This window comes from Mchenga conophoros, linkage group LG1, assembly GCF_057382185.1.
Source record: "Mchenga conophoros isolate Kocher_MC1m ecotype Shallow Benthic linkage group LG1, M_conophoros_male_GT1.1, whole genome shotgun sequence".
NCBI lineage: Eukaryota > Metazoa > Chordata > Actinopteri > Cichliformes > Cichlidae > Mchenga > Mchenga conophoros.
This window is the reverse complement of record NC_140526.1, coordinates 17065862-17089228: the sequence shown is the minus strand read 5'-3', so window position 1 is coordinate 17089228 and position 23367 is coordinate 17065862. Positions and strand designations below refer to the sequence as shown.

General features: G+C 38.8%; 1 protein-coding gene across 1 annotated transcript in view; it reads left to right on the top strand.

The window, feature by feature from the left end:
* The window catches only part of myom2b (myomesin 2b), a 29179-nt gene extending 18201 nt beyond the window's left edge, over nucleotides 1-10978 (top strand). The window contains exons 27-39 of the mRNA XM_085268038.1: nucleotides 257-324; nucleotides 1314-1427; nucleotides 1544-1631; nucleotides 2688-2726; nucleotides 3604-3709; nucleotides 4365-4431; nucleotides 4847-4943; nucleotides 5761-5797; nucleotides 7397-7419; nucleotides 7510-7565; nucleotides 7641-7730; nucleotides 9951-10076; nucleotides 10434-10978. Of these exons, the coding sequence (XP_085124164.1) occupies nucleotides 257-324; nucleotides 1314-1427; nucleotides 1544-1631; nucleotides 2688-2726; nucleotides 3604-3709; nucleotides 4365-4431; nucleotides 4847-4943; nucleotides 5761-5797; nucleotides 7397-7419; nucleotides 7510-7565; nucleotides 7641-7730; nucleotides 9951-10076; nucleotides 10434-10643 (1121 nt within the window). The 3' untranslated portion in view covers nucleotides 10644-10978. The remainder of the gene's footprint in view (nucleotides 1-256; nucleotides 325-1313; nucleotides 1428-1543; nucleotides 1632-2687; nucleotides 2727-3603; nucleotides 3710-4364; nucleotides 4432-4846; nucleotides 4944-5760; nucleotides 5798-7396; nucleotides 7420-7509; nucleotides 7566-7640; nucleotides 7731-9950; nucleotides 10077-10433) is intronic.
* Nucleotides 10979-23367: the final 12389 nt, after the last annotated feature.

Genomic DNA, 23367 nt, shown 5'->3' with positions numbered 1-23367 from the left:
CAAAACATCATCCAATTTTAAGCTTGTAAGAGCTTTGTTCTTAATTTAGCCTGAGACCAGCACAACACTATGTTACCCAGGAGATAACTAATGAGTGAGCATACAGGAGAGAAGTACACTATCTTTACATAAACTCTCGAGCTGCAACCTTAAAACCACACATCAGTTAATACAGCTTATAACAAGGTTCCTCAAGTGTTTTGTAAAAGCTTATGTCCATTTTCAAGGCTTCCTCTCATGTTTCCTTTCACTACAGGCCCCCACTTTAGTGAGTTTCTATCACTTCAGATTGGGGATGACTGCTCTGTCACTTTGGTTTGCAAGGTAAACACAGTGGTACTCGATATTTATTGAATATTTACAGTCTGACAAATGGGAGGCTCACTTACTGAGCAGATATTCTATGGAGACTAAGTGTGGATGCCACAGTGCTGCGTAATGATAAGGTCCAGACAGATAATAACTCGAATTGTCACGGTTTTTCCTGCCCTTGTTAGAATGAAGTATATTATCAAGAACATTTTAAAATTAAAGTGGCCGTTTATATGCTCGGGGACAGTTAAGTTGACATCAGCATATCTTTGATTTATGCAGAGATATAGTAAATATATGCATTCATTATTTGACTGTTGAGTATCAAAACAGAGCAAGCTTAAACATCAACCAGTTTTCAGAAAAATGCTCTACTTCTAATATGGGATCATTTAGGGTATAATATGTTGCAGAAAAATATAAACAGCCTCAAGTTTTTTTTGGTTGAAAGACAGGATTTACATTTTAATCCATCAAGTGGGTGAGAATTACTGCAAAAAGTTGATGAGGTACAGTTATGTGCTAACATTTGGGAACCTCTGGTTGACTTGTTGACTTTTGTAGGCAAGAATAAGTGTACTTGTCCTGCAGCAAACAGGCATTTTAAATAACCCCTTCTTCAAATGCTAATGCACTCTTACCATATAGTTCATTAACTAAACAGCCAAGCATTAAACTGTGTTTTACCATTTTCTCCGATTAGTATTATTTTTATATTCAGAAAACAAAAGCACCAATGCATTAACATTTAAGAGATTTGTTTTTCACTTTAATCCGTTTGCTGCAGGCATTTGCTTCCTTTGTCTTTCAAAAGCCTCGTCGACATCTCTTGCTCTTCCTAAACTACCACATAAACAAGACTTTATATACAGCACATCACTGGTCATCTGGATTTGCATTGTTCGATGAATTGTATAAAATATAAAGTGTGTGTGTGACAATAAAACTTCACTTCCTGTTTTTCGAAAATAATAATATGCAATTTTTATTGATTTTAACAGGTTGCTAACTTGAAGAAGGAATCAGTGTTTCACTGGTTTAGAGAAGACACGGAGATCATCCCGGATGTAAAACCTGACCTGGGATCAGGAGTCTGTAAACTGCCAATTAAAGAGGTAAGAGCACACTGTGGCACTAAAGACTATGTTTTTGTTTTTTCCCAACGCTGTCCTCATGGTGTGTTCAAAATTGACAAATCTGCATTCCCTATGTTGCACTGTTTCGTCTCCAGTTTTCACTGAAGACAGCAGGAATTTACAAAGCCACCATCAGTGATGACAGAGGAAAAGATATGAGCCAAATAAACATTTCTGGAAAAGGTAAACATGTTCTCTATTTTTGCAGTTCATCTTACCGCTTAATAAAAATGACAAGTTCACTGTCTGGATAGTTAGCTTGATGTCTTACTGAGCAAGTATAATTGTTTAACTACAGTGTATTATTCTTACAAAAAGAATAAATAAAATGCTTGACATGGGGAAAAAATGTATAATGTTATAAACTGTTTATTTTTTTTACTGATTTTTCCTCAAAAGCAGCAGGATACAAAGTAGATATATTACCATACTGAAAAACAATTGTTCCTATTTTTTCTAAACAAAACCACAACACAAGAAAAAAGGAAATAATAAAAAAGCCTCGGTCTACAAATTACATCTTGAATGATTCATAAATTATGATTGGTGCCAAAACTGTTAAAATTAGTCAAAAACATTTTTTGTCAATTCCAAAAGGCAGCTCCCCTCCAAAAATATCTCGTCTCCCTTTTTTATTCTACGTGTCACTTGTTTGAATGTAACTATTTTGCATGCAGTTTGATCTGCTATCCAAAATAGCTCAGATTGCTTGATTTCCAGTGCGTTAATATTGTTTTACATCCTGATGTCATAGCCAGTGGGACCCATAACCTCTTCATTTCACTGATATTATCTGGTAACAGACCCAGAACACTTAAAACTGTGAGTAAAACAACTGATTCAATAGGTATAATAGCTTCCCAGAATAACACTTCATTTAAAAAACAAAAAAAGAACAAAAAACAAAACCCCACTTTCTCAAATTTCTCACAGATGTTGATGTGCCTAAGTTTAATATGTTTGATATGTGAAGATGTTTATATATGAATTAACTGAGACTGAGCTTCACATGAACAAGTATGCCAAGAAACAATCTGGTGAAAGTGTACCTCACAAAACAAATGCAGGTATTTACACTGTTTCACTATGTTGGGTTGGGAAACCATAGAGTAACAGATTCCCATGTTTTCATTAAACCTTCCTTACTGAGCTCTGAATGCAGCCACCAGAGAGCAGCATCATGCCTTTCCATCCTCTTGGCTCCGTCTCTGACCCCGTGTTCCTCTGCCTTTCTTCTAGTCTTTGACGATGCCATAAACAAGCTCAGCCAACTGGCTGGTAAGTCGCTGCATTCTGCACACAGACACACACACCAATAATCTCATAAAGAGACATCCATGTTAAAAACGGTACGACACACCACCAGCACCACCCTCTACCCACTGTAGGCATCCAGTTCAAATTATCTAACTTTAACATGGCACCATCAAACCCCAGTGATGAGAGATTTGGTAGATCCGTCATCAGGCTGATATGGGTCTTGTTTTAAAAACCCTCTGCTACATACACACACACACTTATCAGCGTGTGGCAGAAGTTGTCATGCTGGAAGCATTTGGCCATCATGCCATCATGTGGTGAAATCACTTTAAAATTCCACTGCGCTGTCACAGTGACAGTGTGGAGGAGCATCTTACTCCTATTTTAAGAGACAGTCACTTGACAGCTCTGCAGCAACTGTTACAGCAGTGGCTGCAGAGGAGAAGAGGGTTCATTACTGTGATAATGGGAAACCATGGTGATGTGACCAGGTGGATGACACACTTGCCCACTTGTAATGTGCAGTGAGGAAAATCCGACACAGACATTGTGGAGTATAAAATGCCCTTTTAGGTATAACGGCTTAAAAAAAAAAAAAGTTAATAAAACCTGTCATGGTTGAAGTGCTTTACTGAGTGCCAGGATATAAACAATCTGCTCTTTGCTTCATTAGCAGAATTTTCCTCTCCAAACTGGACAAAAGGGAATTTCAAAATAGATCCTACAAATGGCTGAAAATGGAAGTTTGTTTTTATTCAATTAATTCATCTCTGCATGCAGTAGCTTTCACAGCATAGTGAGGTCACAGAGTCCAGCAGCTGCAGGGAAACATGTATTTTACTTTGATTTCAAACGTGGTCCTCACAACCTCCATCGCCTCTATTACCTCCTCCAGGAGCCAGTGCAGCAGAGCTTGTGATAAACTGCACAGCAACAGGCATTCAGCTGCAGTGTCACATGAAGTATTACACCTCAGAGATGAACATCACCTGGTATCATGGGTAAGGAATTAGATTAAACACAGAATTAACACCGCCTCACAAATACAAACATAATACCAAATAGTTGGAGTACGAAGATGAAGGTAAGGAACGGAGGAAGAAAATACGCATAACTCCAGTATTTGTAGTCCTGGTAGTTGTTTTACTAGAGTATTCTTTTAAGTCCACCTATAAACATGCTGACCACAAACGCATTATTCTGGTTTTCCCTCAAGTTAAACTGCCGCGAGTGGGAAAAACAATAAGCCGCATAATAAAACTTCTGATGGGCTATTGGCAAGTGGTTTCATTATCCCTGTTATTGCAGTAAAATTGCCCCGTTTTGTGACAGAAATCACACAGCTATTATTTTCTATAGAGAAGGAAGGCTTTTCTGCACTTAAAAGCACTCCAGTTCACTCCAGAGATTATAAAATGTTAAAAAAATGGGTTCATGAAAGAAAAAGTGGAAAGAACAATGAAGTAAAACTGAATAAAAATTATGAAGCTTTTATTTTAAAACATCTCACTGTCTTTTCTGTGGGTTTGTGTAAGAGCAAGAGGTCGGCATGACATTAGCGAGGCATGTAAATATGATTTTCATTTACCTCACTCGCTCAAAAAGAAACCCCCACCACACAAACACACACACTAACCTCTCTTTTCTTCTCCTCAGTGAGACTAAACTCTCCCACAGTGACAAGATTGTGATTGGTGGAACCCCGGCTATGGCAACAATGGAGGTATTATCATCTTTTATACAAAGCTGAACAGTATATGCTTCGGAGGAATCTCACACATCAGTAGCTTTATGACAGTAAAGCACCTCAGACATTGGTGCTGCTGCTCGTCTGTGTTGCTTGTAGAAGTCCTCAAAGTGTCTTTGCAGAGACGAGGAAACTTTGAGATAAATTAAAGGGATAATCACAAGGGAAAGCTAATGAATAAAAATGGTTTAAAATTCATTAAAGTTGATTAAGTAGCGTGTCTTCCGATCGTTTTGTCAGAAAGCTTTATAATTGTAATTAGCCTACCTGTTAAATTAATCTCATTTTAAATCATAGCTCAAAACACACAAAGCAGAAATAAATACCAAGACACTGAGTTGATGCCTCTGCCGTCATGTGGCTGATCATTTTTTTGCTGATTGATTCACAGGTAGTTGAACCAGTGGAGAAGGACAAGGGCAAGTACTCCATCGTGATCACTGACCCTGAAAACTCACATAAACGCACACTGGACCTCAGCGGTGATGGTCAGTACTTTCAGTACTTTTCCTCTCTTATTTCCTTCCCTCCAGAGTCAATTCCTGTTTTTATCGATAACTCTGTAAAAAGAGGGTAGAAAATAACACAGTCACTTGTTTTTATGGCTGTCTTTCAGCGTGTAGTCTCTCTGGTTATACTTCAGCTAGTCTTTGAGTATGAAAGTCTCCAGTTTCATACTGCTGCTTGTGAGTTACATACATTTGAGTGTGGATCGGATTACATACACAACAATGCAAAAGTCTTGAGCTACTCTTTATTTCCCTAATCGTTTGAAAGACAGAAAGCTTTGAAAAGTTTTTCTTTGGACATTAGCTGCTTTTCACTCATTTTCTGGCTAATTATAGAGGAATGGTTTTTTTGGTTTAAACCACCCAACACTGACCTATGTATCATTCAAGCATAAAAATGGCCACCAACTCAACGGTTGAAGCAGTTTTGTGTCTACACATAACAGAAAAATTAGCAAAGAACCATTTTTAAATTGTACCTTTAATAATTACTGCGGCTCAAAACTTTTGCACAGCACTGTATGGAAAAAATCTCCATTAAAACTTCTCAAATTAACTTTTTTGATTTATGACACATTCATGAGTGTTATAACTGAAAGGTGCATTCCTGTATTACCACCATTTTAAAACTATTAATTTCTTTAAAAAAATGTTACCATGTTCATTAGCAGGAAAAGGGAAAGATTCTGTTTTGATATTATAAAGACTATTTTGGTTCTAGGTGTGTCTAAATTTAAAGGAAAGTAAACTGGCATGTGCTGTGACAGTGACTGTTTTCTGTTTTTGTGTTTAACAGTATATGAGAAAGCCTTTGCAGAGTTCCAGAAACTAAAGTAAGACTATATTCTCAAAGCTGTTTTCTTTTTTTTTAATCTTGTGCCTTTATGTGTCAGACTGGCTCGCCTAATGATGAATCACTGCTTCCTTCACATTTGCTTCATAACTGTGAGTTTGACATCTAATAGTTCAAAGTAATGATTTCCCAGGCTACACTGTGTTCACATACAGAAAACAATAGTCTTGTTTTCCTGCTTCAAATAATGTAAAGAATGAGGTTTTCTATAAATACACGTATATTCGACTCTCTCGTTCTGATTGTATTTGAATAGTAAAACATCTATTGGAAATTTCATTAACATTTGTTTCTCCACATTTCAAACAGTGCAAAGCCTTCAGATCATTTGAGACACTGCAGAAGGATTGTATGAGCCTTTGTAACCACTATATGCTCAGTGTTAATCAGTGTAGATCCATGCATTGATTAGACTTGTCACTTTAAAATATCAGTGCACTCCTAACTCCAAACTGCTACACTAAAACTAACTGCTTGTTTTGAATATTTTAGTTGTTTAATTAGCCTGTGCTTTGCCCTGTAAGGACCTGTGCAAGTCTGACTCAGGATTTAATCCCAGAATAAAGTTATGATTTTCAGATTAGGTCACTATATTATTTGATGACTTATTCTCCTTTTTCTGTGACTGAAGAAACTGTGTGTATGCTTTAAATCACTGCTGCATGAATGTAGCATGCTGCAAATCGAATCAGACGCTTCCCTGGCACTATTGCATGAGCAGAATCTAAAGAGCTCCAAGAGGTGTAAAACTTCTGCATGCAAGTATGGTTTTTTTTTCACCTACAGCTACAGTTTTGAAAAGTCTTGTTAAATCACTGCAACTCGAGTTGCATAAATGATCAATACAGCATTAGGAAAAATTACCCTGCATCTTTAAGTTGAGCAAATTCAAAAACTCCAAGGCTGGCTGTCTGGAAAGAGTCCAGCGCATTATAATTTGAGATAAAAATCTTGGTTAAAAATAGAAGCAGTCAGGTAGCAGAGATCCTTTGGGGTCTGTCGGCTAATTGGGCCAAAGCAAACCCCACACCCACACACACATTTTGCAAATCCTTTTAGGAAAGGGATTGAGACTGCAAACACTAAACACTGCATGCAGTGTGGAAACCATCCAAATCCCTTTTCCAATTAACATTCAAAGAGAGACATTTAAGCACAAGACTTTACAAACACATTGAAACAAGTGACACGCTGTTACCCTTTTGATTGAGCATCAACTTGCCAAGAGGAGAGCAGAGTTTCCCCAACCATCTGGTCCTGTGGCTGACCTCTGGTCCTGCCATGCTGCTCCAACAGCCCTCACATAACAATATCATTTTTCCCCAGGAAATATACATGAAACTCCTGAAGTAAACAATATTAAAAGGAGGTTTGGCTGTAAATCTAAAGCACCTTGTAGCACACCATCTGACCACTGTTAGTTAACCGAAAGGAAAAAGAAAAAAAACAAAGAAAAAATGATGTGTGGTCAGAGCCAGGTAATGAAAGCTAACCAGAAACGACTTGGCTAAAGTAAAACTTGAACTAAATAAAGATTTGCTAGTGACAATAATAATACAAAACTGCTTTGATTTTTCAGGACCGAGGCATACGCTGAGAAGAGTAAGTTTATCCTCCTGTTCTCCTTTATATAATAGCTTAATATAATAAACAATAGGAATAACCTAGAATGTTAACAACTGTTTGTTTTAGACCGTGGTAAGGTGGTGGGAGGACTGCCTGATGTGGTCACCATTATGGAAAAGAAGGTAGGCGTGCAAGTGTGTGAAACTGCATGCTTTTGGTCTCATTTTGCTAATAGGTATTTTTTATGCTTTCTGTAGACTTTGAGTTTAACATGTACAGTGTGTGGAGACCCCAAACCTCAGGTGTCATGGCTGAAGAACGGATCGGAAGTCGAGCCTGATGATCAGGTAAATGTGTAAATGTGTTATTGGAGTTATGTCAAAATAAATTTCACAACTTGTTTTCAGCTAATTAAATTGTGTTTGCAAGTCACATATACAACCAGTTCATATTCAGACGGGGCTTTGTACTTTTATTTGATTCCTTCCCGATAAATACTGCCTTATTCTCTGACTCTGTTTAACCTCTTCAGAAACTCAACTCCTCCCCTCCTGTCTCATGATTAATTGTCTCATTAACCATACACAATTACAACATAATGTTTCTATTAACTTGTCTTGTGGAAATTTCACACTCAGTATGTGTCTACTAAAATATGCTTCATGATATCATGACTCCAGATTCATTTGATCAGATAATGTCTGTTCAAAAGTCAATGTCTATAATACTTACCATGATATTAAAACCAGTATTCATATAAAATAATAGCAGTAATTAAAAAACTATTTCTGGTAATACTGAAAGTGGTAATGAAGTACTTTCTAAAAAGCATGCTTCATGTATATTTAAATTAGTACAAATGATTAGTAGTAATAAAATGCACAATACCCCAAAACCATTGATATGCTTTAGTTCCTTGTTAGGAACTTCATGAATGTGATGTTGTCCCTATTGTGTCAAAGCCCTTTTTATACATTCATCAGCCACTTTAGTAGGTACACTGATTCAAGAAATTATTAAAGTAAATATTTAATCAGCCAATGGCAGCAACGCCGTACATTTAGGCATGTAGGGGGATCAAAAGGGGGAAGAAAGGTGAGACTTTGAATGTACATGAGCAGGGTTATTTGTGACAGACGAGCTAGTCTAAGTATTCTGATCAAAAATAGAAGATCAACAATGGAGTACGTTTGGGATGTGGTGGAGCATGAGATTAGCAGCATGATGCCATCATGTCGATATGAAACAAAATCCCTGATGAATGTTTTAAGCATCTTGCTAAAGATGTTATGGCTGAAGACAACAGGATCCAATCCAAAACTAGCAACGTATACCTAATCAAGTGGCAGGTGAGTGTATTTACCACTGAGAGCACCAAGATTCAGGAAACTACACTACGCTTCTATACTGACCCCAAAGTCAGTATTATCAGCACAATCCTAGATCAGTAACGGAACAACTCTACCCCTCATAACTCATTAACCTACTTGCCAACCAGAGTACAGTAAGTCTACAGTCTGTCGTTAGTCAACGAAAGCTCTTTCAATAGCATCAGAATCCTGCAGCTTCTACCAGCTTTGAAGATTTAAGTTTGAGAAACCCCGGTCCAGGAGGAATTTGTGTTCAAGTTTTCTCCTTTATTCATTCCCTCACCTGCTAATAATCTGTCTAAAACAAGAAGCGAGGCCCTTGTTGATGAGTTTTCCAAACCTCTAGAGTGTCTCTCATGCACTTAGTTACAACAGAGGCTTCTCAGGATGCATGAAGATAAATGAAAAACAAACATGAACATAAGAAGATCCAGAGAATTTTATATCTAATCCTCATGTTTGACTCTGGAAGTACACAGCATGTCAATTCGAGTAGTGTAATAAGCAGAAGTTACTATTTTTTAGACATTTTGTCAGATTTTATAATATCTGTATCACAGAAATGACTGTAATTAGAATATTTTTTCCCTGAATAATACACAGCTTAACCTACATTGGTCTAGTAAATTAATGCATTTAACCAAGAACACATAGCATGCTAATGGCTACCATTTTTAGGATTTTAATCTACTAGACCGTTTTATTTCTTGTAATTAAAAGGCAAGTGTTTCTCTTAATAATGTAATTAACCTGCTGAAAGTACCACTCCATAAAATGTATAAATGTCCAGACCTTACAAGTGAGTGGGCAGGTACAAGAGGCAATTTAAAATGTTGGGCTCTTGTCTGCACCACTCGTAGTACATGGTACAATTCAGAATAAAGTACTCTGTGTAGACTAGAGTATCAGAGACAATATACAGTAGGTTTTTTTTGGGTGGTCTAAAAAAATATGGATGGGGCACATCTGTATTGCTTTTCAATTCAATTTCACCATACTTTGGTTGAGCGTGGTTGAGTGCAGCAGAACAGATAAGACAGGAATACATCATTAGTCCCTTTGTCCATTCAGCCCATGCACCAGTGCTCAGCTTTTGCTCATGCTGCCACTTTGAGTAAGGCATTTTAAAGAATAAATCATGCTAAACTCCCTCCACTGGCTTTCTCACTTTTTTTAACCTCTGAATTCATTTCCCAGTATGTGGTCTCCCTGGACCAGGGCAAGTTTGCCAGTCTGACGATCAAAGGCGTTTCCATGGAGGATTCTGGCAGATATACCATGATTGTCCAGAATAAATATGGAGGAGAGTCTGTGGATATAGTGGTGAGTGTTGCCGCTGTGTAACACAAATGACTGAATTTACTCTGAGCCGTCATCTGCAGCAGAAATATTTTCTTTCCATTGGTGCCCAACATGGGGATATATTTTGATCGCAGCAGCACAAAAACCTTACACGGGCCTGATATTTGACCTTGTTACTTTTGCTCACCCTGATTTTGACAGAATTAATATAAAATAATACAAAATCCAAATTTCTCTAAAATTAAAAATACCTAAATAATTTCTATTGATGATGCAATGTGCTGCAGCCCTTTAAACAATCCTTTTGTGTTCACCGCTGTAGTAAATGCACGTATGGGTATTAACATTATGTCCTTGTCTCGCTATTTTTATCTCCAGGTCAGTGTGTATCGCCATGGGGAGAAAATCCCTGAGGCAAAACCAACTCTGACCCCTAAAACAATCATCCCACCTAAATTACCAATCGAGATCCCTCAGCCTAAGACTCAGCCTGCTCCGAGCGCTGCCCCTTCAACTCCTAGCCCTGCCGCTCCTAAGGCAGCACTGGGAAGAGGGGTGAAGAGTCCTACTCCAAGTCGGAGGAAGTGAAAAGCAAGGCAGAAGAAATGCAATCACTGGTGCACAATTAGAACACACATAGCTGAGAAGCCTTTATTGGTGTTCTCTATCTGGACTGAAATGGAGCTAATACTCTTTGCATTAAATTAGAGCATCAAGAAAACCCTGACACATGAAATAAATCTTGCAATTGTGATGGAAAGAAAAAAATTGTTTCAATGTGAAATCATTGTATAAAATCAGCAAAATTATACTAGAATAATAAAAAGCTAGGCACTATCTAAACATGAGGAAATTAGAAATTAATTGAAATGAACTCGAATAAAGCTACAAATTGAATAAAACTTTCTGAAGAAAGAGTGAAATGTGTTTTAAATTCATTCTTGAAGTGTACAAATGACACCGCATGCAGTATAATTAAATATTAAATGGCTTGCAAATTACAGGAACATTGCCCAAAGTTAACTGACTTGAAGCCTCGATGCACCTTGGCACACTATTTCATATTTATCATAGTTAGGGGGAGTTTAACATGTTAGTCAAAACTTTTCCATAGGTATTAAATTGGGTTAAAGTCTAGTAAGTACAAATCCCAAAGGAGACCAGTAAACATTAATTTCATGCCCTATGGATGTGGGTATTGTCCCCTGTAACCACGTGACCCATCCATCTTTGTTGTCATGCCACCAAAATACCCCCACAGCATACCAAAACCATGGGATCCCCTCACTGTAGAGTTTAAGAGCTTTCTCTTTAAATTCTTATCTGTGTCACAGAATATTTCAAGTAAACCAGAGAGATGGTCTGCTCCATCAAGGATTACTCTAAACATAGTTTAAAAAAAATGCTGTGTTATGTTACAAAGTTGCTAGGGCCACTAGCTTTGACATGCCCTCACATCACTAACCTGCTGACTATTACCTGCATTTTTGATGGTGTCTAGCACCAGATGTTCTTGGTATAATCACATACACACCACTCCCATTTGCCTTTGATTATGGGGCTGAGGCAAGTTTCATTATGAGCCAGTGGAGAGAGGTGCGCCCTTCTTGTCTATATTTTTCTGAATATGATCAGTGGTTTGGCTCAGTCTCACAGTCATTTACATATTTAAATGCACAAAAACAACACAGGCTTAGTATCACAGCTCACAAGATCAGTGTTCATTTTATGTTGTTTAAAGGGAGAAAAAAAACCCCCACACACACACACACAGACACGCACCTTTCATGAAGAAAAAAGGGACAGAGAGAAAGAAATAGGTCAGGCTGTACAAAGTAGTCATTATACTGCCACCTCAACAACACAGTCAACTGATGACTGCAAATGTATAACACCATCCTCCTTAAGATCACCATGGTGAACACGCTGAAGATTAACTGGCAGTGAATCACCATTAAGTAAACCAGAGCTGTGAAGTGAAGCTGTCATACTAACGCTGCTGCCTCTCAAACCGTCATTACCAAATTTTACCTAATATTAACTCCAACTGTTAGCAGAAGATATGCATTCTGCCTTGCAGCCAAATATGTTCAGTCCTCCTGGTCATCAGCCAGAAGCAGAAACAGACATGCTATAAGTAGTCAGGTTTAAAGACTTGAGCCCAAGTGCAGGAAGTTGTGATGGCAGAGCTGATGAAAGGATGGCTGATGAGATTTGTGGTTCATTAAAGCTGATGAGAGGAGCAGACGGAGAAGAGGGAGGGAGGGGCGCAGGGTAAAGTCATTGTTTCTGTGTTTGCTGTTGCTAATAAAAGAAAGCGATTACACTTTGCTAGCCTGTTTATTCATTCTGTCAGAGGAGAACAAGAGACGGGTTGTGAGAGAACTGAGTAATGGAGAAGGCTGGAAGAGAGAAACTGAGACTGTTAGGTTCCTCATTTTGAGTGTTACTTTTGTTGCTGATGCGTCTGCTTTGGCAGCATGAGACGAGTCTTGTCATGCTTGTTAAAAACTTGTGAATGAGCTGAGTGATTGGATGAAGGGGGTGGGGGGGAGTTTGTCTTATTTTCCGTGCTGTTGTGTTTTGCCTTGTTTTTTTTATCCCTTTGGACATGAAGACAAACTTCATCATGCCATAAAGTGTTTATATACAGTAAGTGTGAAAGGAAAGGAGACAAGCTTGTGTGAGCGATGAATGCAGATAATTCAGTGTTGTGTGGCAATAAAGGACTTCTGAAGTGTGACAGAGGGAGACAGGAAGGGAAGGCTTGAGTGTATCAGAGAGAGCAGGAGGAAGGGAAAGAGAGACAGATCTGAATCATTTTGATGTTTTGCTGATCATCTGCTGTGAGATCATTTTCCTGACTTTTTAATTAATTTTCACATTTTTAATCAACATAATTACAGAGAATCCAAATGTTGCCATGGCAACCACTTTTAAATTTCAATAAACTTGGAAAATGACTCGTCTCTGCAAGACACACGGGTGAGCTGTGCACTCACAGAAATGCAATATGCATAGACACACAACCTGATCACAAACACACTTAAACACACAAATATATAACACACACACACACACACACACACACACACACACACACACACACACACACACACACACACACACACACACACACACACACAAATTTATATATAGATGGCTGCTATCTAAATGGAATAGCTAGCCAGTACTGATAGCATGAAATTGTGTTTCCAAATATAACACCGTGTCATTGGAGTGTACGAGTGTGTGTGTCTGTGTATGTGTGCTAAGAAACCAGACTATAGAATATATATTTCTTTGCAATCCTCCACATGGGGGCACTATGGGAACATGCACACACACATAAAGACTCTGTGGCTCACTTTTAGGCACATGCACAGCCTCGGTCTTGCTCTCTCGCTCGCTCTCTCTCTCAAACGCACACAAACACACACACAGATAGACAGGCCTGTCCTAATTAAAGCAGCGCTGTTCAAACAATGAGATAAACTAGGAGCAGAGACATTTTGTGGGTGTGCACTGACACAAAGCCACATTTTAAAGTACCACTATTATCCACACATATATGTGGCTATAAATGCGCACACACACTTTTTGGTTTTAATTTGCAATCACAATTATTGGGGGGGGCATACTTCATTTATTGACACTGTGATGATAACTGCTGATTTTGGCTGAGAGGGGAGGAAAGAGGTGCACACAAGGATGTGAAAGAAAGAGGAATAAGAGGAACATGAGAAGGAGGAAAAAGAGGAAAGAGGACCTAACACAGGACAGCAGTGAGAGCAGATCCGTGCTATACTGCAAAGTTGTCTAGCCTTTTCAGCACAAATGATCATTTCTTTAGTTCACTGAGTGGTAAGGGCAGCTATTGGTAAAAAGGGAAGAAAAGCAAGAGTAATGTGGAGAGGGAGTGAAGGAAAGTTAAGAAAGAGCTGAGACTGAGCAGCAGCAGAAGGGGAAAAGGTGTGGGAGACAAAAGAACAAATAGAGAAGAGGGAGGGAGAAAAGCAGGAAACAAGCAGAGAATGAGAGAGAATGAAAAAACTTAATAAGATGGGCTGATTAAACCCGAGGATGTAAAATAAAGTTGCCCTTTCACAACCCATGCCAACTAAGTATATGCAGTGTGTAATGGCGAGTAGCAATATATCAAATTTGACATTATCAAGACAGCCATGTCTGCTCATTGATCAGAGAGGTGAAGAGTTAATTTGTAGATGACCATCTTACCTCTGGCTGGGATATCCCTTCAGATTGGTGACAGATTCAAAGTAAATCAACCCAGTAATCCTTCAATGCGCCTTCATCCTTGCTACTGCAACGTTTGTCCTGTGCAATACAAATCAAGTATCAACTAGAAGAATAACCATACTTTGATAAGAAAACCAGCAAAGGATTTTCAACACGGGTTAGGATAATGACACAGAAAGGAAGACTTAAGGCATGACACTGTGAATGCAGCGGGAGGAAGATACACAGCTAGTGAAATTTCCGCACCACAGCTATACTTGGCTATCGAAATAGTTTGAGTTGAAGTTGTGTTCGATTATATTATGCATATTTGACCAATTAATGGTCTTTTCCTCAGGTGTTTCTTTTTCCTCCAGACACCTGTGTTCTATTTCTGTCACTTAAAACCATCCGTGAACTTGAAGGCTGGATTTGCAATCAGCATGTGTTATGACTCATCTTAACAAGGAAGCAAATTTAAGATTCACATCTGGTATATTTCCAGTGAAACTAAGCGATGCTTTGGAAGGTAAACTTCTGTCTCTGCTGGGAAATCAGGCAGCTCAGCTATACAGCAGCCCCCCTGGAGCTTGGAGTGACTCAGTGTCTGGCTGTTGGAGGCTTCAGCATGGTGGATGGCTGACAACATGGGGACTTATACCCTGAATATCTGGTCCAAGGACAACATGCCTATTTGCCATTCTGCACTGTAGCCATAATGCCACTCGGCTGCTACTGTGGGTCCTAACACATTAAATCCAAAGGCATTGTTTGTGTCAACACTGCTATAAATCATCTTGTAGAGTGAAAGAACCACAAGGATGTGCTTTGCTCTGGGAAGAGGCACGGTGTAAGTGGCTCATTGTTTTACAGAAATCCAAAACAACATGCAGGCTCTTGTATCCATGTTCAGGTTTCAGTTTTCAGTATAAATGCAATTTTTTTTGGGTAACTAACAAAGCTATTTATGCTGAAATACACATCTATGTGCTCACACATGCAAGTTAAACACAACATTGCTAAAACAAAAGAGGAAAGAAAGGTTCAGCTTTTACAGCTCATCCGAGCAGTACCTGTACCACGTCTGAGCACGATTTGATCTCCACTGTTCCGTGTTCAAAGTAGTTTGAGTCAAGTCTCTAAATTACTCACATTTATGAATGGGATTCCTGATCTATCTGCGACTATGTGACCTTACCATCAATGGAAATGGGAAAGAGTGGCCAGGGAAATCAGTTTCAGTGCACGTCTCTGAGAATGGGAGACAATGAGCATGACGTGTGATTTTTAACTTCAGTTTCTTATTCCTGAAAAGCTTACATTTTTAAAAATGCAAGACTCTCATCTGGCAGCAGCGTCTTCTCCCACTCCACACTCAATATTATCATACTCTCCTCAGCCTGCCTGTCTCTCTGCTTCTATCTTCCTTTGACTCCTATCGTTCTACTCCATTCATTTCAACTCTCATTTCTTCTATGTCTTTCTTTTTTAGCTTCTCCTCCTTCACTCTTTTCACTCCTTCTCCAATTACTGTGAAATTGCAAGGCGGCTGGTTGGAAACTTCTCTGACAGAGAAATTTGGCTCAGATCAGAATCACTAGCAAGCATTCCTGCATTCCTTTCTCAATCTAAATGATTTTGCAGCTTAACAGGCGCACCCACTCAGAAAGCCAGGCAGACTCACTCTAACCTTACTACAAGTCTCCTACCCTCACTTTCTCTTTTGCATGCACACTCTCTTTCATTCACGTCTCAGTTTCTCAGTCACGTGCATACAACAAAGCAAATGCAGGACAGTTGCGTTACTATACCACAGGTAACATTTGGTACTGAGAGAGACAGGAAGTTAGACAGATGGAATGGCATTTTAGCAAAGTCGATCATTAAAAATAAACATATATTATGTGTGTTGCATAATGCACAGTTCTGGGAATCGTACCATTATGTACCTTATTTCTTTATAAATCAAACGCAGATGAATTTTGAGCTTCAGCAGGCACTAATGCATGTCAAGATGTCAAAGTCATAGAGACAAAGGACGATGTCGACTCGAGTCTGCTGGTAGGTTTTTTTTTTTTGGCTGTCTGTGGGGGCCAGCTGTCTCACTGAGATTATTATATGAAGGCAGAACAATAGGTTTGACTCACCTCTTTCCATATATCAGGTGCTCTTCATGACTTTTGATATGGAACTACCTATTACACTGAACAAGTGTCTGCATCTCCTCAGCCTGATCGGCTGATTCAGAAGAAGAAGGTACCGTCATAATCAGCTGCTTCAAATATAACTTTTCACACTGCCTCAGAAACCGCCAAGTCCACCCGCTGCATGCCAAATATCCCTGGACAAGATACTAACCTTAAGTTCCTCTCTAATGTATCCACTGGAGTCTGAATGTGCCTAACTGTTAAACAGAAAGCACTTAAGCATGTTGTATAAAGGCCTTGAGTTCTCAGAACTAGAAAAGCACATTGTCCTACTTTAAAAAAAAAAAATCAAATATCTCAAATCTAGTCTTCAGTAGGGCTGTGCGATATGACCAAAATATCATATCCCAATATAAGAATTCTATCGTCCCGATAACGATATAAATCACAAAAATGTAAACTTATCTGTAAATTCTGTGAATCTCGGGCAGTTCGTCATGCGGGAAGTGTTTCCAGCTGCGCTTCATGTAGCTGGAGTCGAGTGTTTTAACAGATGCATGAAACCAGGGCCGGCCTGTGGCATAGGCCGTATAGGCAAATGCTAAGGGCGCCGTCCATCAGGGGGCGCCACGCCAGTGCCACAAATGTTGAAAAAAAAAAAAGTTGGTACTATTATTTCTAAATACAAAAAATAATCCCACGTTAATTAAAATGTAAAGTAAAGCTTATTTAATAGAAATATTATTTGTTACAACATTACACTACACTGCTGATGTAGGGGGGCGCCACCTAAAATCTTGCCTAGGGCGCCAGATTGGTTAGGGCCGTTTCTGCATGAAACTATACATTTTTAGACAAGTTGTAAAGGCCTACGTTTTCTTTGTGAGTATTTATTACACGGCGTGCTGCGGGGAAAAGTCTGTTCTAACGTTTGAGTCTAAGGTTTATTTTTTAACACCTGGCGGCTCTTTTTTACTTCTCTTCCGTAAATAATCTGCTCTTTCACGTGATTCAGTTTATTTTGAAAAGTCTCAACAGGATCTTGAGCTTTATTGTGAAAGGTTTATGTGGTACATAAACAAGCGGACACGCGATGCTGTTACCGTCCTTGTTGCTAACCACAATGCATAAAAACAGGCGCTTGTCCTTCGGTAGTGTGGTTATATAAAATATAAGAGAAAGAGAGAACTTTAAGAAATTAATATAGCCACTACAGTGACCATCAAAACGATGAAAAAAATATTGCCGTAAACAGTTTATTTTGCGACACCACGAAACAAACGATAGCGTAAAATGAAACGATAAACGTTTTTATATCGTCATCCGATATATATCGTTATATCGAACAGCCCTAGTCTTCAGTAATGTAAAGTGAGCTTCTTGAGTTCAACAAAGAGCTATTGCCGCTGTTTTAAAGAGTCTTTTAATATGCATTCATGGGCATGAGAGGGCAGTGGTTGTGACCTTACAATCAGAAAAGAGGACTTCCACCCGCAAGGTCGTGAGGATCAAAATCACCAGTGGCAGTCTAATGAGAAGCTCAAATCTATTACATACTGGTTACTGCCATGCATTATTCTTTATGGAAAATGGTCACATTCCAAAAGCTGCGAGTCAGAGTACATTTTATGTAGTAAAGCCACTGTTTTCAAGCTGCCTTATGGTCAATGTCATTCTGTTTTTGTTTTTTTCCTCTCTTTAATCTTGCACTGCTCTGAATCATCCATACAAAAGAAAGAACTGACTTAAAAGTTACAACATTTGAGATAAAAGCCTTCAGGTTGTCTCCACTCTCTGTGATCTATGTTTCTCCCCTTACAATATTAAATACAATTATTTACTTTGAACGTTTTCACCTGTTGCAATCCTCTTTATAGTTTCAGTTTCTAGACCTTGCAAGTATTTCTCTCCCTCTCTTTCTCTTTCTTGCTTCCTCCCCCTCAAGCTCATCTGTGTACAATCAGGTCAGACGGTGGCAGTTAATTTAACCTTTGTTCTGGTTAGCTGGTTTTCATTAATAATTAACCGAAACTTAGAAATCACACAGACTTTAACATCTAAAATCCTTTAAACCTCTGGACTATTGCTCAGTAGGAAACATACCCATTTCAGATTTGATCATAACCTTATATTTCCATCACAATCAGTGTTTTGGGGGTTTTTATCCTGATATCCTACACCCTTTTAAATTGACAGGGTTGAATGTAGGTGTAGCTGCTATCTGATAAATCAATGATGATTTTATACATAACATACCTAAATGTTAGGTATCTGGCAGCAGCGTCTTCTCCCACTCTCCCAATATACAGTTCCTTTACTGTGAAATTCGCTTCTGCGTAAAAATAATTTATATAAATTAAAATGTAGACAAGCTGTAGACAACTCTTTGTTTCAATATGATTCCTATACACCAATAAGACTTTTGTTAAATTGTTTTAAATACATCCCTAATAATGGAATGTGGGATGATCAAAACTGAATTCCAACTTGTTTCATGGTTTCATCAAACTTCTCCCACACGAAGGTTTTTGCTTTAGCGAATGCTCTGCTTGGCCTTCTGGCACCTGCCTCCAGAGACCCACAAGCCAACCAAGCAAACCAGTCAATAGGACTCCTTCAACTTGACTGAGCCGTGCACTTCATAAGTCTACCAGAGGTTGTGGTCAAATGCTGTCCAAGGTCTGCCACAGGTGGGAGTTGAAGATCTCCCAGATAAGAGCTGCTACAAAGTGGTCCTCTACACTCGCTACATGTTTGGGAATCCCAGCCCTATCCATTACCTCTCCACATGATCCGACTCCCCACCATGTGGTGATCAGTTAAAAGCTCAGTTCCTTCTCTTCAGATCGGATGGTATGATTATAAATTACTGACCTTGGTTGTCCTGATCCCATGTGCGCTTATGGACACCCTTATTGTCACATATGGTGGTTGTTACTATGTGAGATTAACATAATAGTTCAACAAAAAGAAAACAAACAAACATAAAACACCACTTTGTTACAGATTGGCACCCAATTACACCCCTCTGGTCTCCATGGTCCATGGGGAGTTTTTGTTTCACATCACAACTTGCCTTCTGGACATCAAACTAATTTGAAACTAAATGGAGAGAATAAGAACACATAAAAACAATCCTATTGGTGTATCCATCAGTGGTGTTTATCGCACACTACGAGATGCTATGTGCATATTAGTATTGTACAGCACTTTAGTCTACCAGGTGTGTTTTTAAAGTGCTATATAAATAAATAAATGATGATGATGATGATGATGCAAAACCATATAATTTACATGCATAATTCATAGCTCTATAACAAGTACTTAAAGTGTGCTTAAAGAAGTCACAACAGTGTTTCTTGGTGCAATGTCCATAAGTTAGAGGAAGAGGAATTAGCGCAAAAGGCATAATTTTTTCAAAGTAGCAGACAATTTTCAATGCAACTTTCAAACACCTCAACAAATATAAGCAAACACACCGTTTCTGCGCAGTTTATCACACTGTGTGTCTGCTGCTTTTTTTTTTTTTTTTTGCAGGGGTAGAAAAGAATGTGAGATAACTTCACTCAAAGATGGAAAAAGATGTAATACAGACAGGACAGGAGAGGAAGACGAGAGATTATTTTTAAAAGGAGACAACTGCTCACTTGACGTTTGATAGACTGGAAATGTAAAGCTTTATCGACTGAGTATTTGTGCATGCAAGGAAATGGGCTATGGACATTTCCTTGCCACTTAGTGTACAGAGCAGAGTAGACAATTCTGACAACATAGTATCAACAAGACACAGACAATAACAACATGTATAGCATATTTACGGTGCAATGATGCAGAGTGTTGGAATAAATTATGGAATAAATAAGGGATGGATAACAAGTTACTACACACACACACACACACACACACACACACACACACACACACACACACACACACACACACACAGTGTTTACACAATGATTAACTATAAATAGATGCATATGGTATATTGAGATATAGAACAGAACAAAACATTATTTAAAGAGTAAGTTAGTTGTGTTGGTTTGTGGTGCAGACATACACTCTTTGATTGTGATCTGTTCCCAGTTAACATGACTTGAACCAAATCTTAACTATTTCCAGTGAGGATGGTCTGCTTCAAGGGACAAGCTCTTGACCTTCTGCTGTGCCAGACATTTGATTTTTATTTATTTATTTTGTATATTAGCTGTAATTTGGTGGTAAAATGTAGTGTTACTCATCCAGACTAGAAACTTCTAGTTCAATGTGAACACGCAGGCATGTCAGGATCTGATTTAGGGAGCATGTCAAAATAGTAAAATTTGCAGATGACACGAAGATCATCAGACTCAAGGACGGTTATGAGGCTGCATACAGATGTGGGGTTAACCAGCTGGACCTGTGGTCCAGTCAGAACAACCTAGACCTCAATATAATATATAAGATGTGGAGATGACAGTGGACTTCAGGAAGAACCCCTCTCCATTATCTCCCCTCAGTTTATTCAACACCATTGTGGCTGCTGTGGAAACCTTCAGGTTTCGGGGATTCACGATCTCCCACGATCTGAAGTGGTCATCCAGTACAGATACAATCATCAAAAAGGCCCAGCAGAGGATTTACTTCCTGCACCAGGAACATTACTGCAGACCCCTGGTGACAACCTGTTCCAATTCCTCCCCTCTGGTAGGCACTACAGAGCAGTGTACACCAATACAAGCAGCTATCTGAACACTTTCTTTGCACAGGCTGTCTACTTAAAACATCCATTATACCTTCTGCTGAATCAAAGCATTCAATCACTTGAAAATACACCAAACTGCAGTATAATTAATGCATGAAGGCCAAGGAAAACAATGCAATGGCTGCCAACACGAGTCCAACATGTACTCAGACGTCCATAAAAGCGAGCCTGGACAGCACGTCTGTGTACCCATCCAGCTCACAAAGAAACACTGAAATCACCAATGCAACCAAACTCCATTTGGCCAAAGAGTTGGTGAGTAATGAAGGTTTCAGGAAAATAGTAAACATACTGGACAAGAGAGTTGTTATCCCCTCGCGCAACAATTTTTCTAATGTGGCAATGCCTACACTGTATGGAAAATGTTCCAGAGGGGAAAAAAGAGAAGGATCTCGCAGCTGTCGAGTAGGTTTTATTCACATTTATCATGTCATGGAAAAATAAATGGAGTTAAAGACACAGGAGAATAATAATAATAATAATAAATCTGAGGAATAGTAATAAGTGTGCCTCTTGGCATAGGCATACTTAATGATAATAATAACAAAAACAAAAAGAAGACAAATCACTGCTGTTCAGTGAAGATACCACGGAAATGTGCGTTTATAACTATGTGTGTGTTTGTGTGTGGTAGCAGCATGCTATTGCTCCTGGCAGCAGGTCCGTACACTTGCCTGTCATGACCAATCTGTGTCAAAAAGACCACAGCTCCCACACACACACACACACACACACACACACACACACACACACACACACACACACACACACACACACACACACACACGTCATTTCTTTGCTCTCTCTAGTAAGATCAGGGTCAGCTATGCAGTCACCCATACCTGTTATTCCGTTTGCTTTCAAATACAAAGAGCAGAAGACATCAACAAGCTGCAGTAAAATTGTATATAGCATGTCCTTCACTATGTTCAGACATTTCAACCTCAGGAAACGGTCAATACTCAGTGATCCTGAACATATTTCGAACATATTTGTGACTATGTATCGAGTTAGTGCTTCAAATGTGCACGCCATGTAAAACAGAGCCACACTGATCGTTTCAAGCTAGACATTCAAAATATTGTATGGTGCACTCAGAAATTAGAAAGTAGTCACAAATGTAATATCATGACACACACACACACACACACACACACACACACACACACTGGAGCAGGGAAGAGTACAGAAATTTAAAGACAAAATCCATATCTTTAAAAGAACTTTGCAGTCGCAGCATTTTGAAAGCTGCAAATTAGAGCAAAATGAAGGTCTCGGCAATAATTCATTATCTTTTGTCAGCACAACCACAGACAGTGACTTAGACTGATGATAAAATCATTCTACAAGTTTCTGCCCAAGTTATCCATTCGTGCAACAAGTGCTGTGCAGTTTAGAAAATGTTTAATTGTATGTTGGCAGCTATTCAGAGTAAACAGTTTAAAGTGAAGTGGGAAGTTTAAGGCGTAAGGGTGGCGGGGTGGGCATGCCTTGGCTTTGTACACTGATAAAACAGCATGTCACTTTTGCCTCTAGGATTTATTTCTTATTAATTTAGTGATCAATTAGCATCATGCAAATTTAAGTTTCAGATTGCTTGTCAGGAGGCGTAAAAGCTAGCCTATATGGAACACTAGAGCGCTTTGAGTACTTCGAGAGTAGAGCAGGGCGATATGACCAAAAATATTTATCACGATATACATTTGAAAATTTGTGATAACGATATAATTGACACTAGACAAAACACTTTACAACTCCTGAACTTTATTAGTGCAAAAAAACCCAAAAAACATCAATGTATTGTCACTTAAACAAGCAGCTTTTATGTGTATTAAAGTTATATAAAAATTTAACAGTGCAAATGCAAATTCCTTGCTGACATTTTAACCAAAAGGCATTTCCAGTGGAAATTGGCTGACATATCCTCAGCATAACCATGTATAATATCCACAAAACTTAAAAAGAGGTTATACACACACAAAGTACAGTAATATTATGTTGAAGCACAGTACGTATCACTCCGTGAGGCTCCTGTCTACGATAGCCATAATGCTCCGACAATCCATCAAGCGGTGCGGGTTCGTAGCAAAGTCGTACTAAAACATTTGACAGATTTTCGAGCGCCGTGTACCACATAAAATCGTTTCGAGGTGAGTAAACACAACCAGAATTCATACATAAG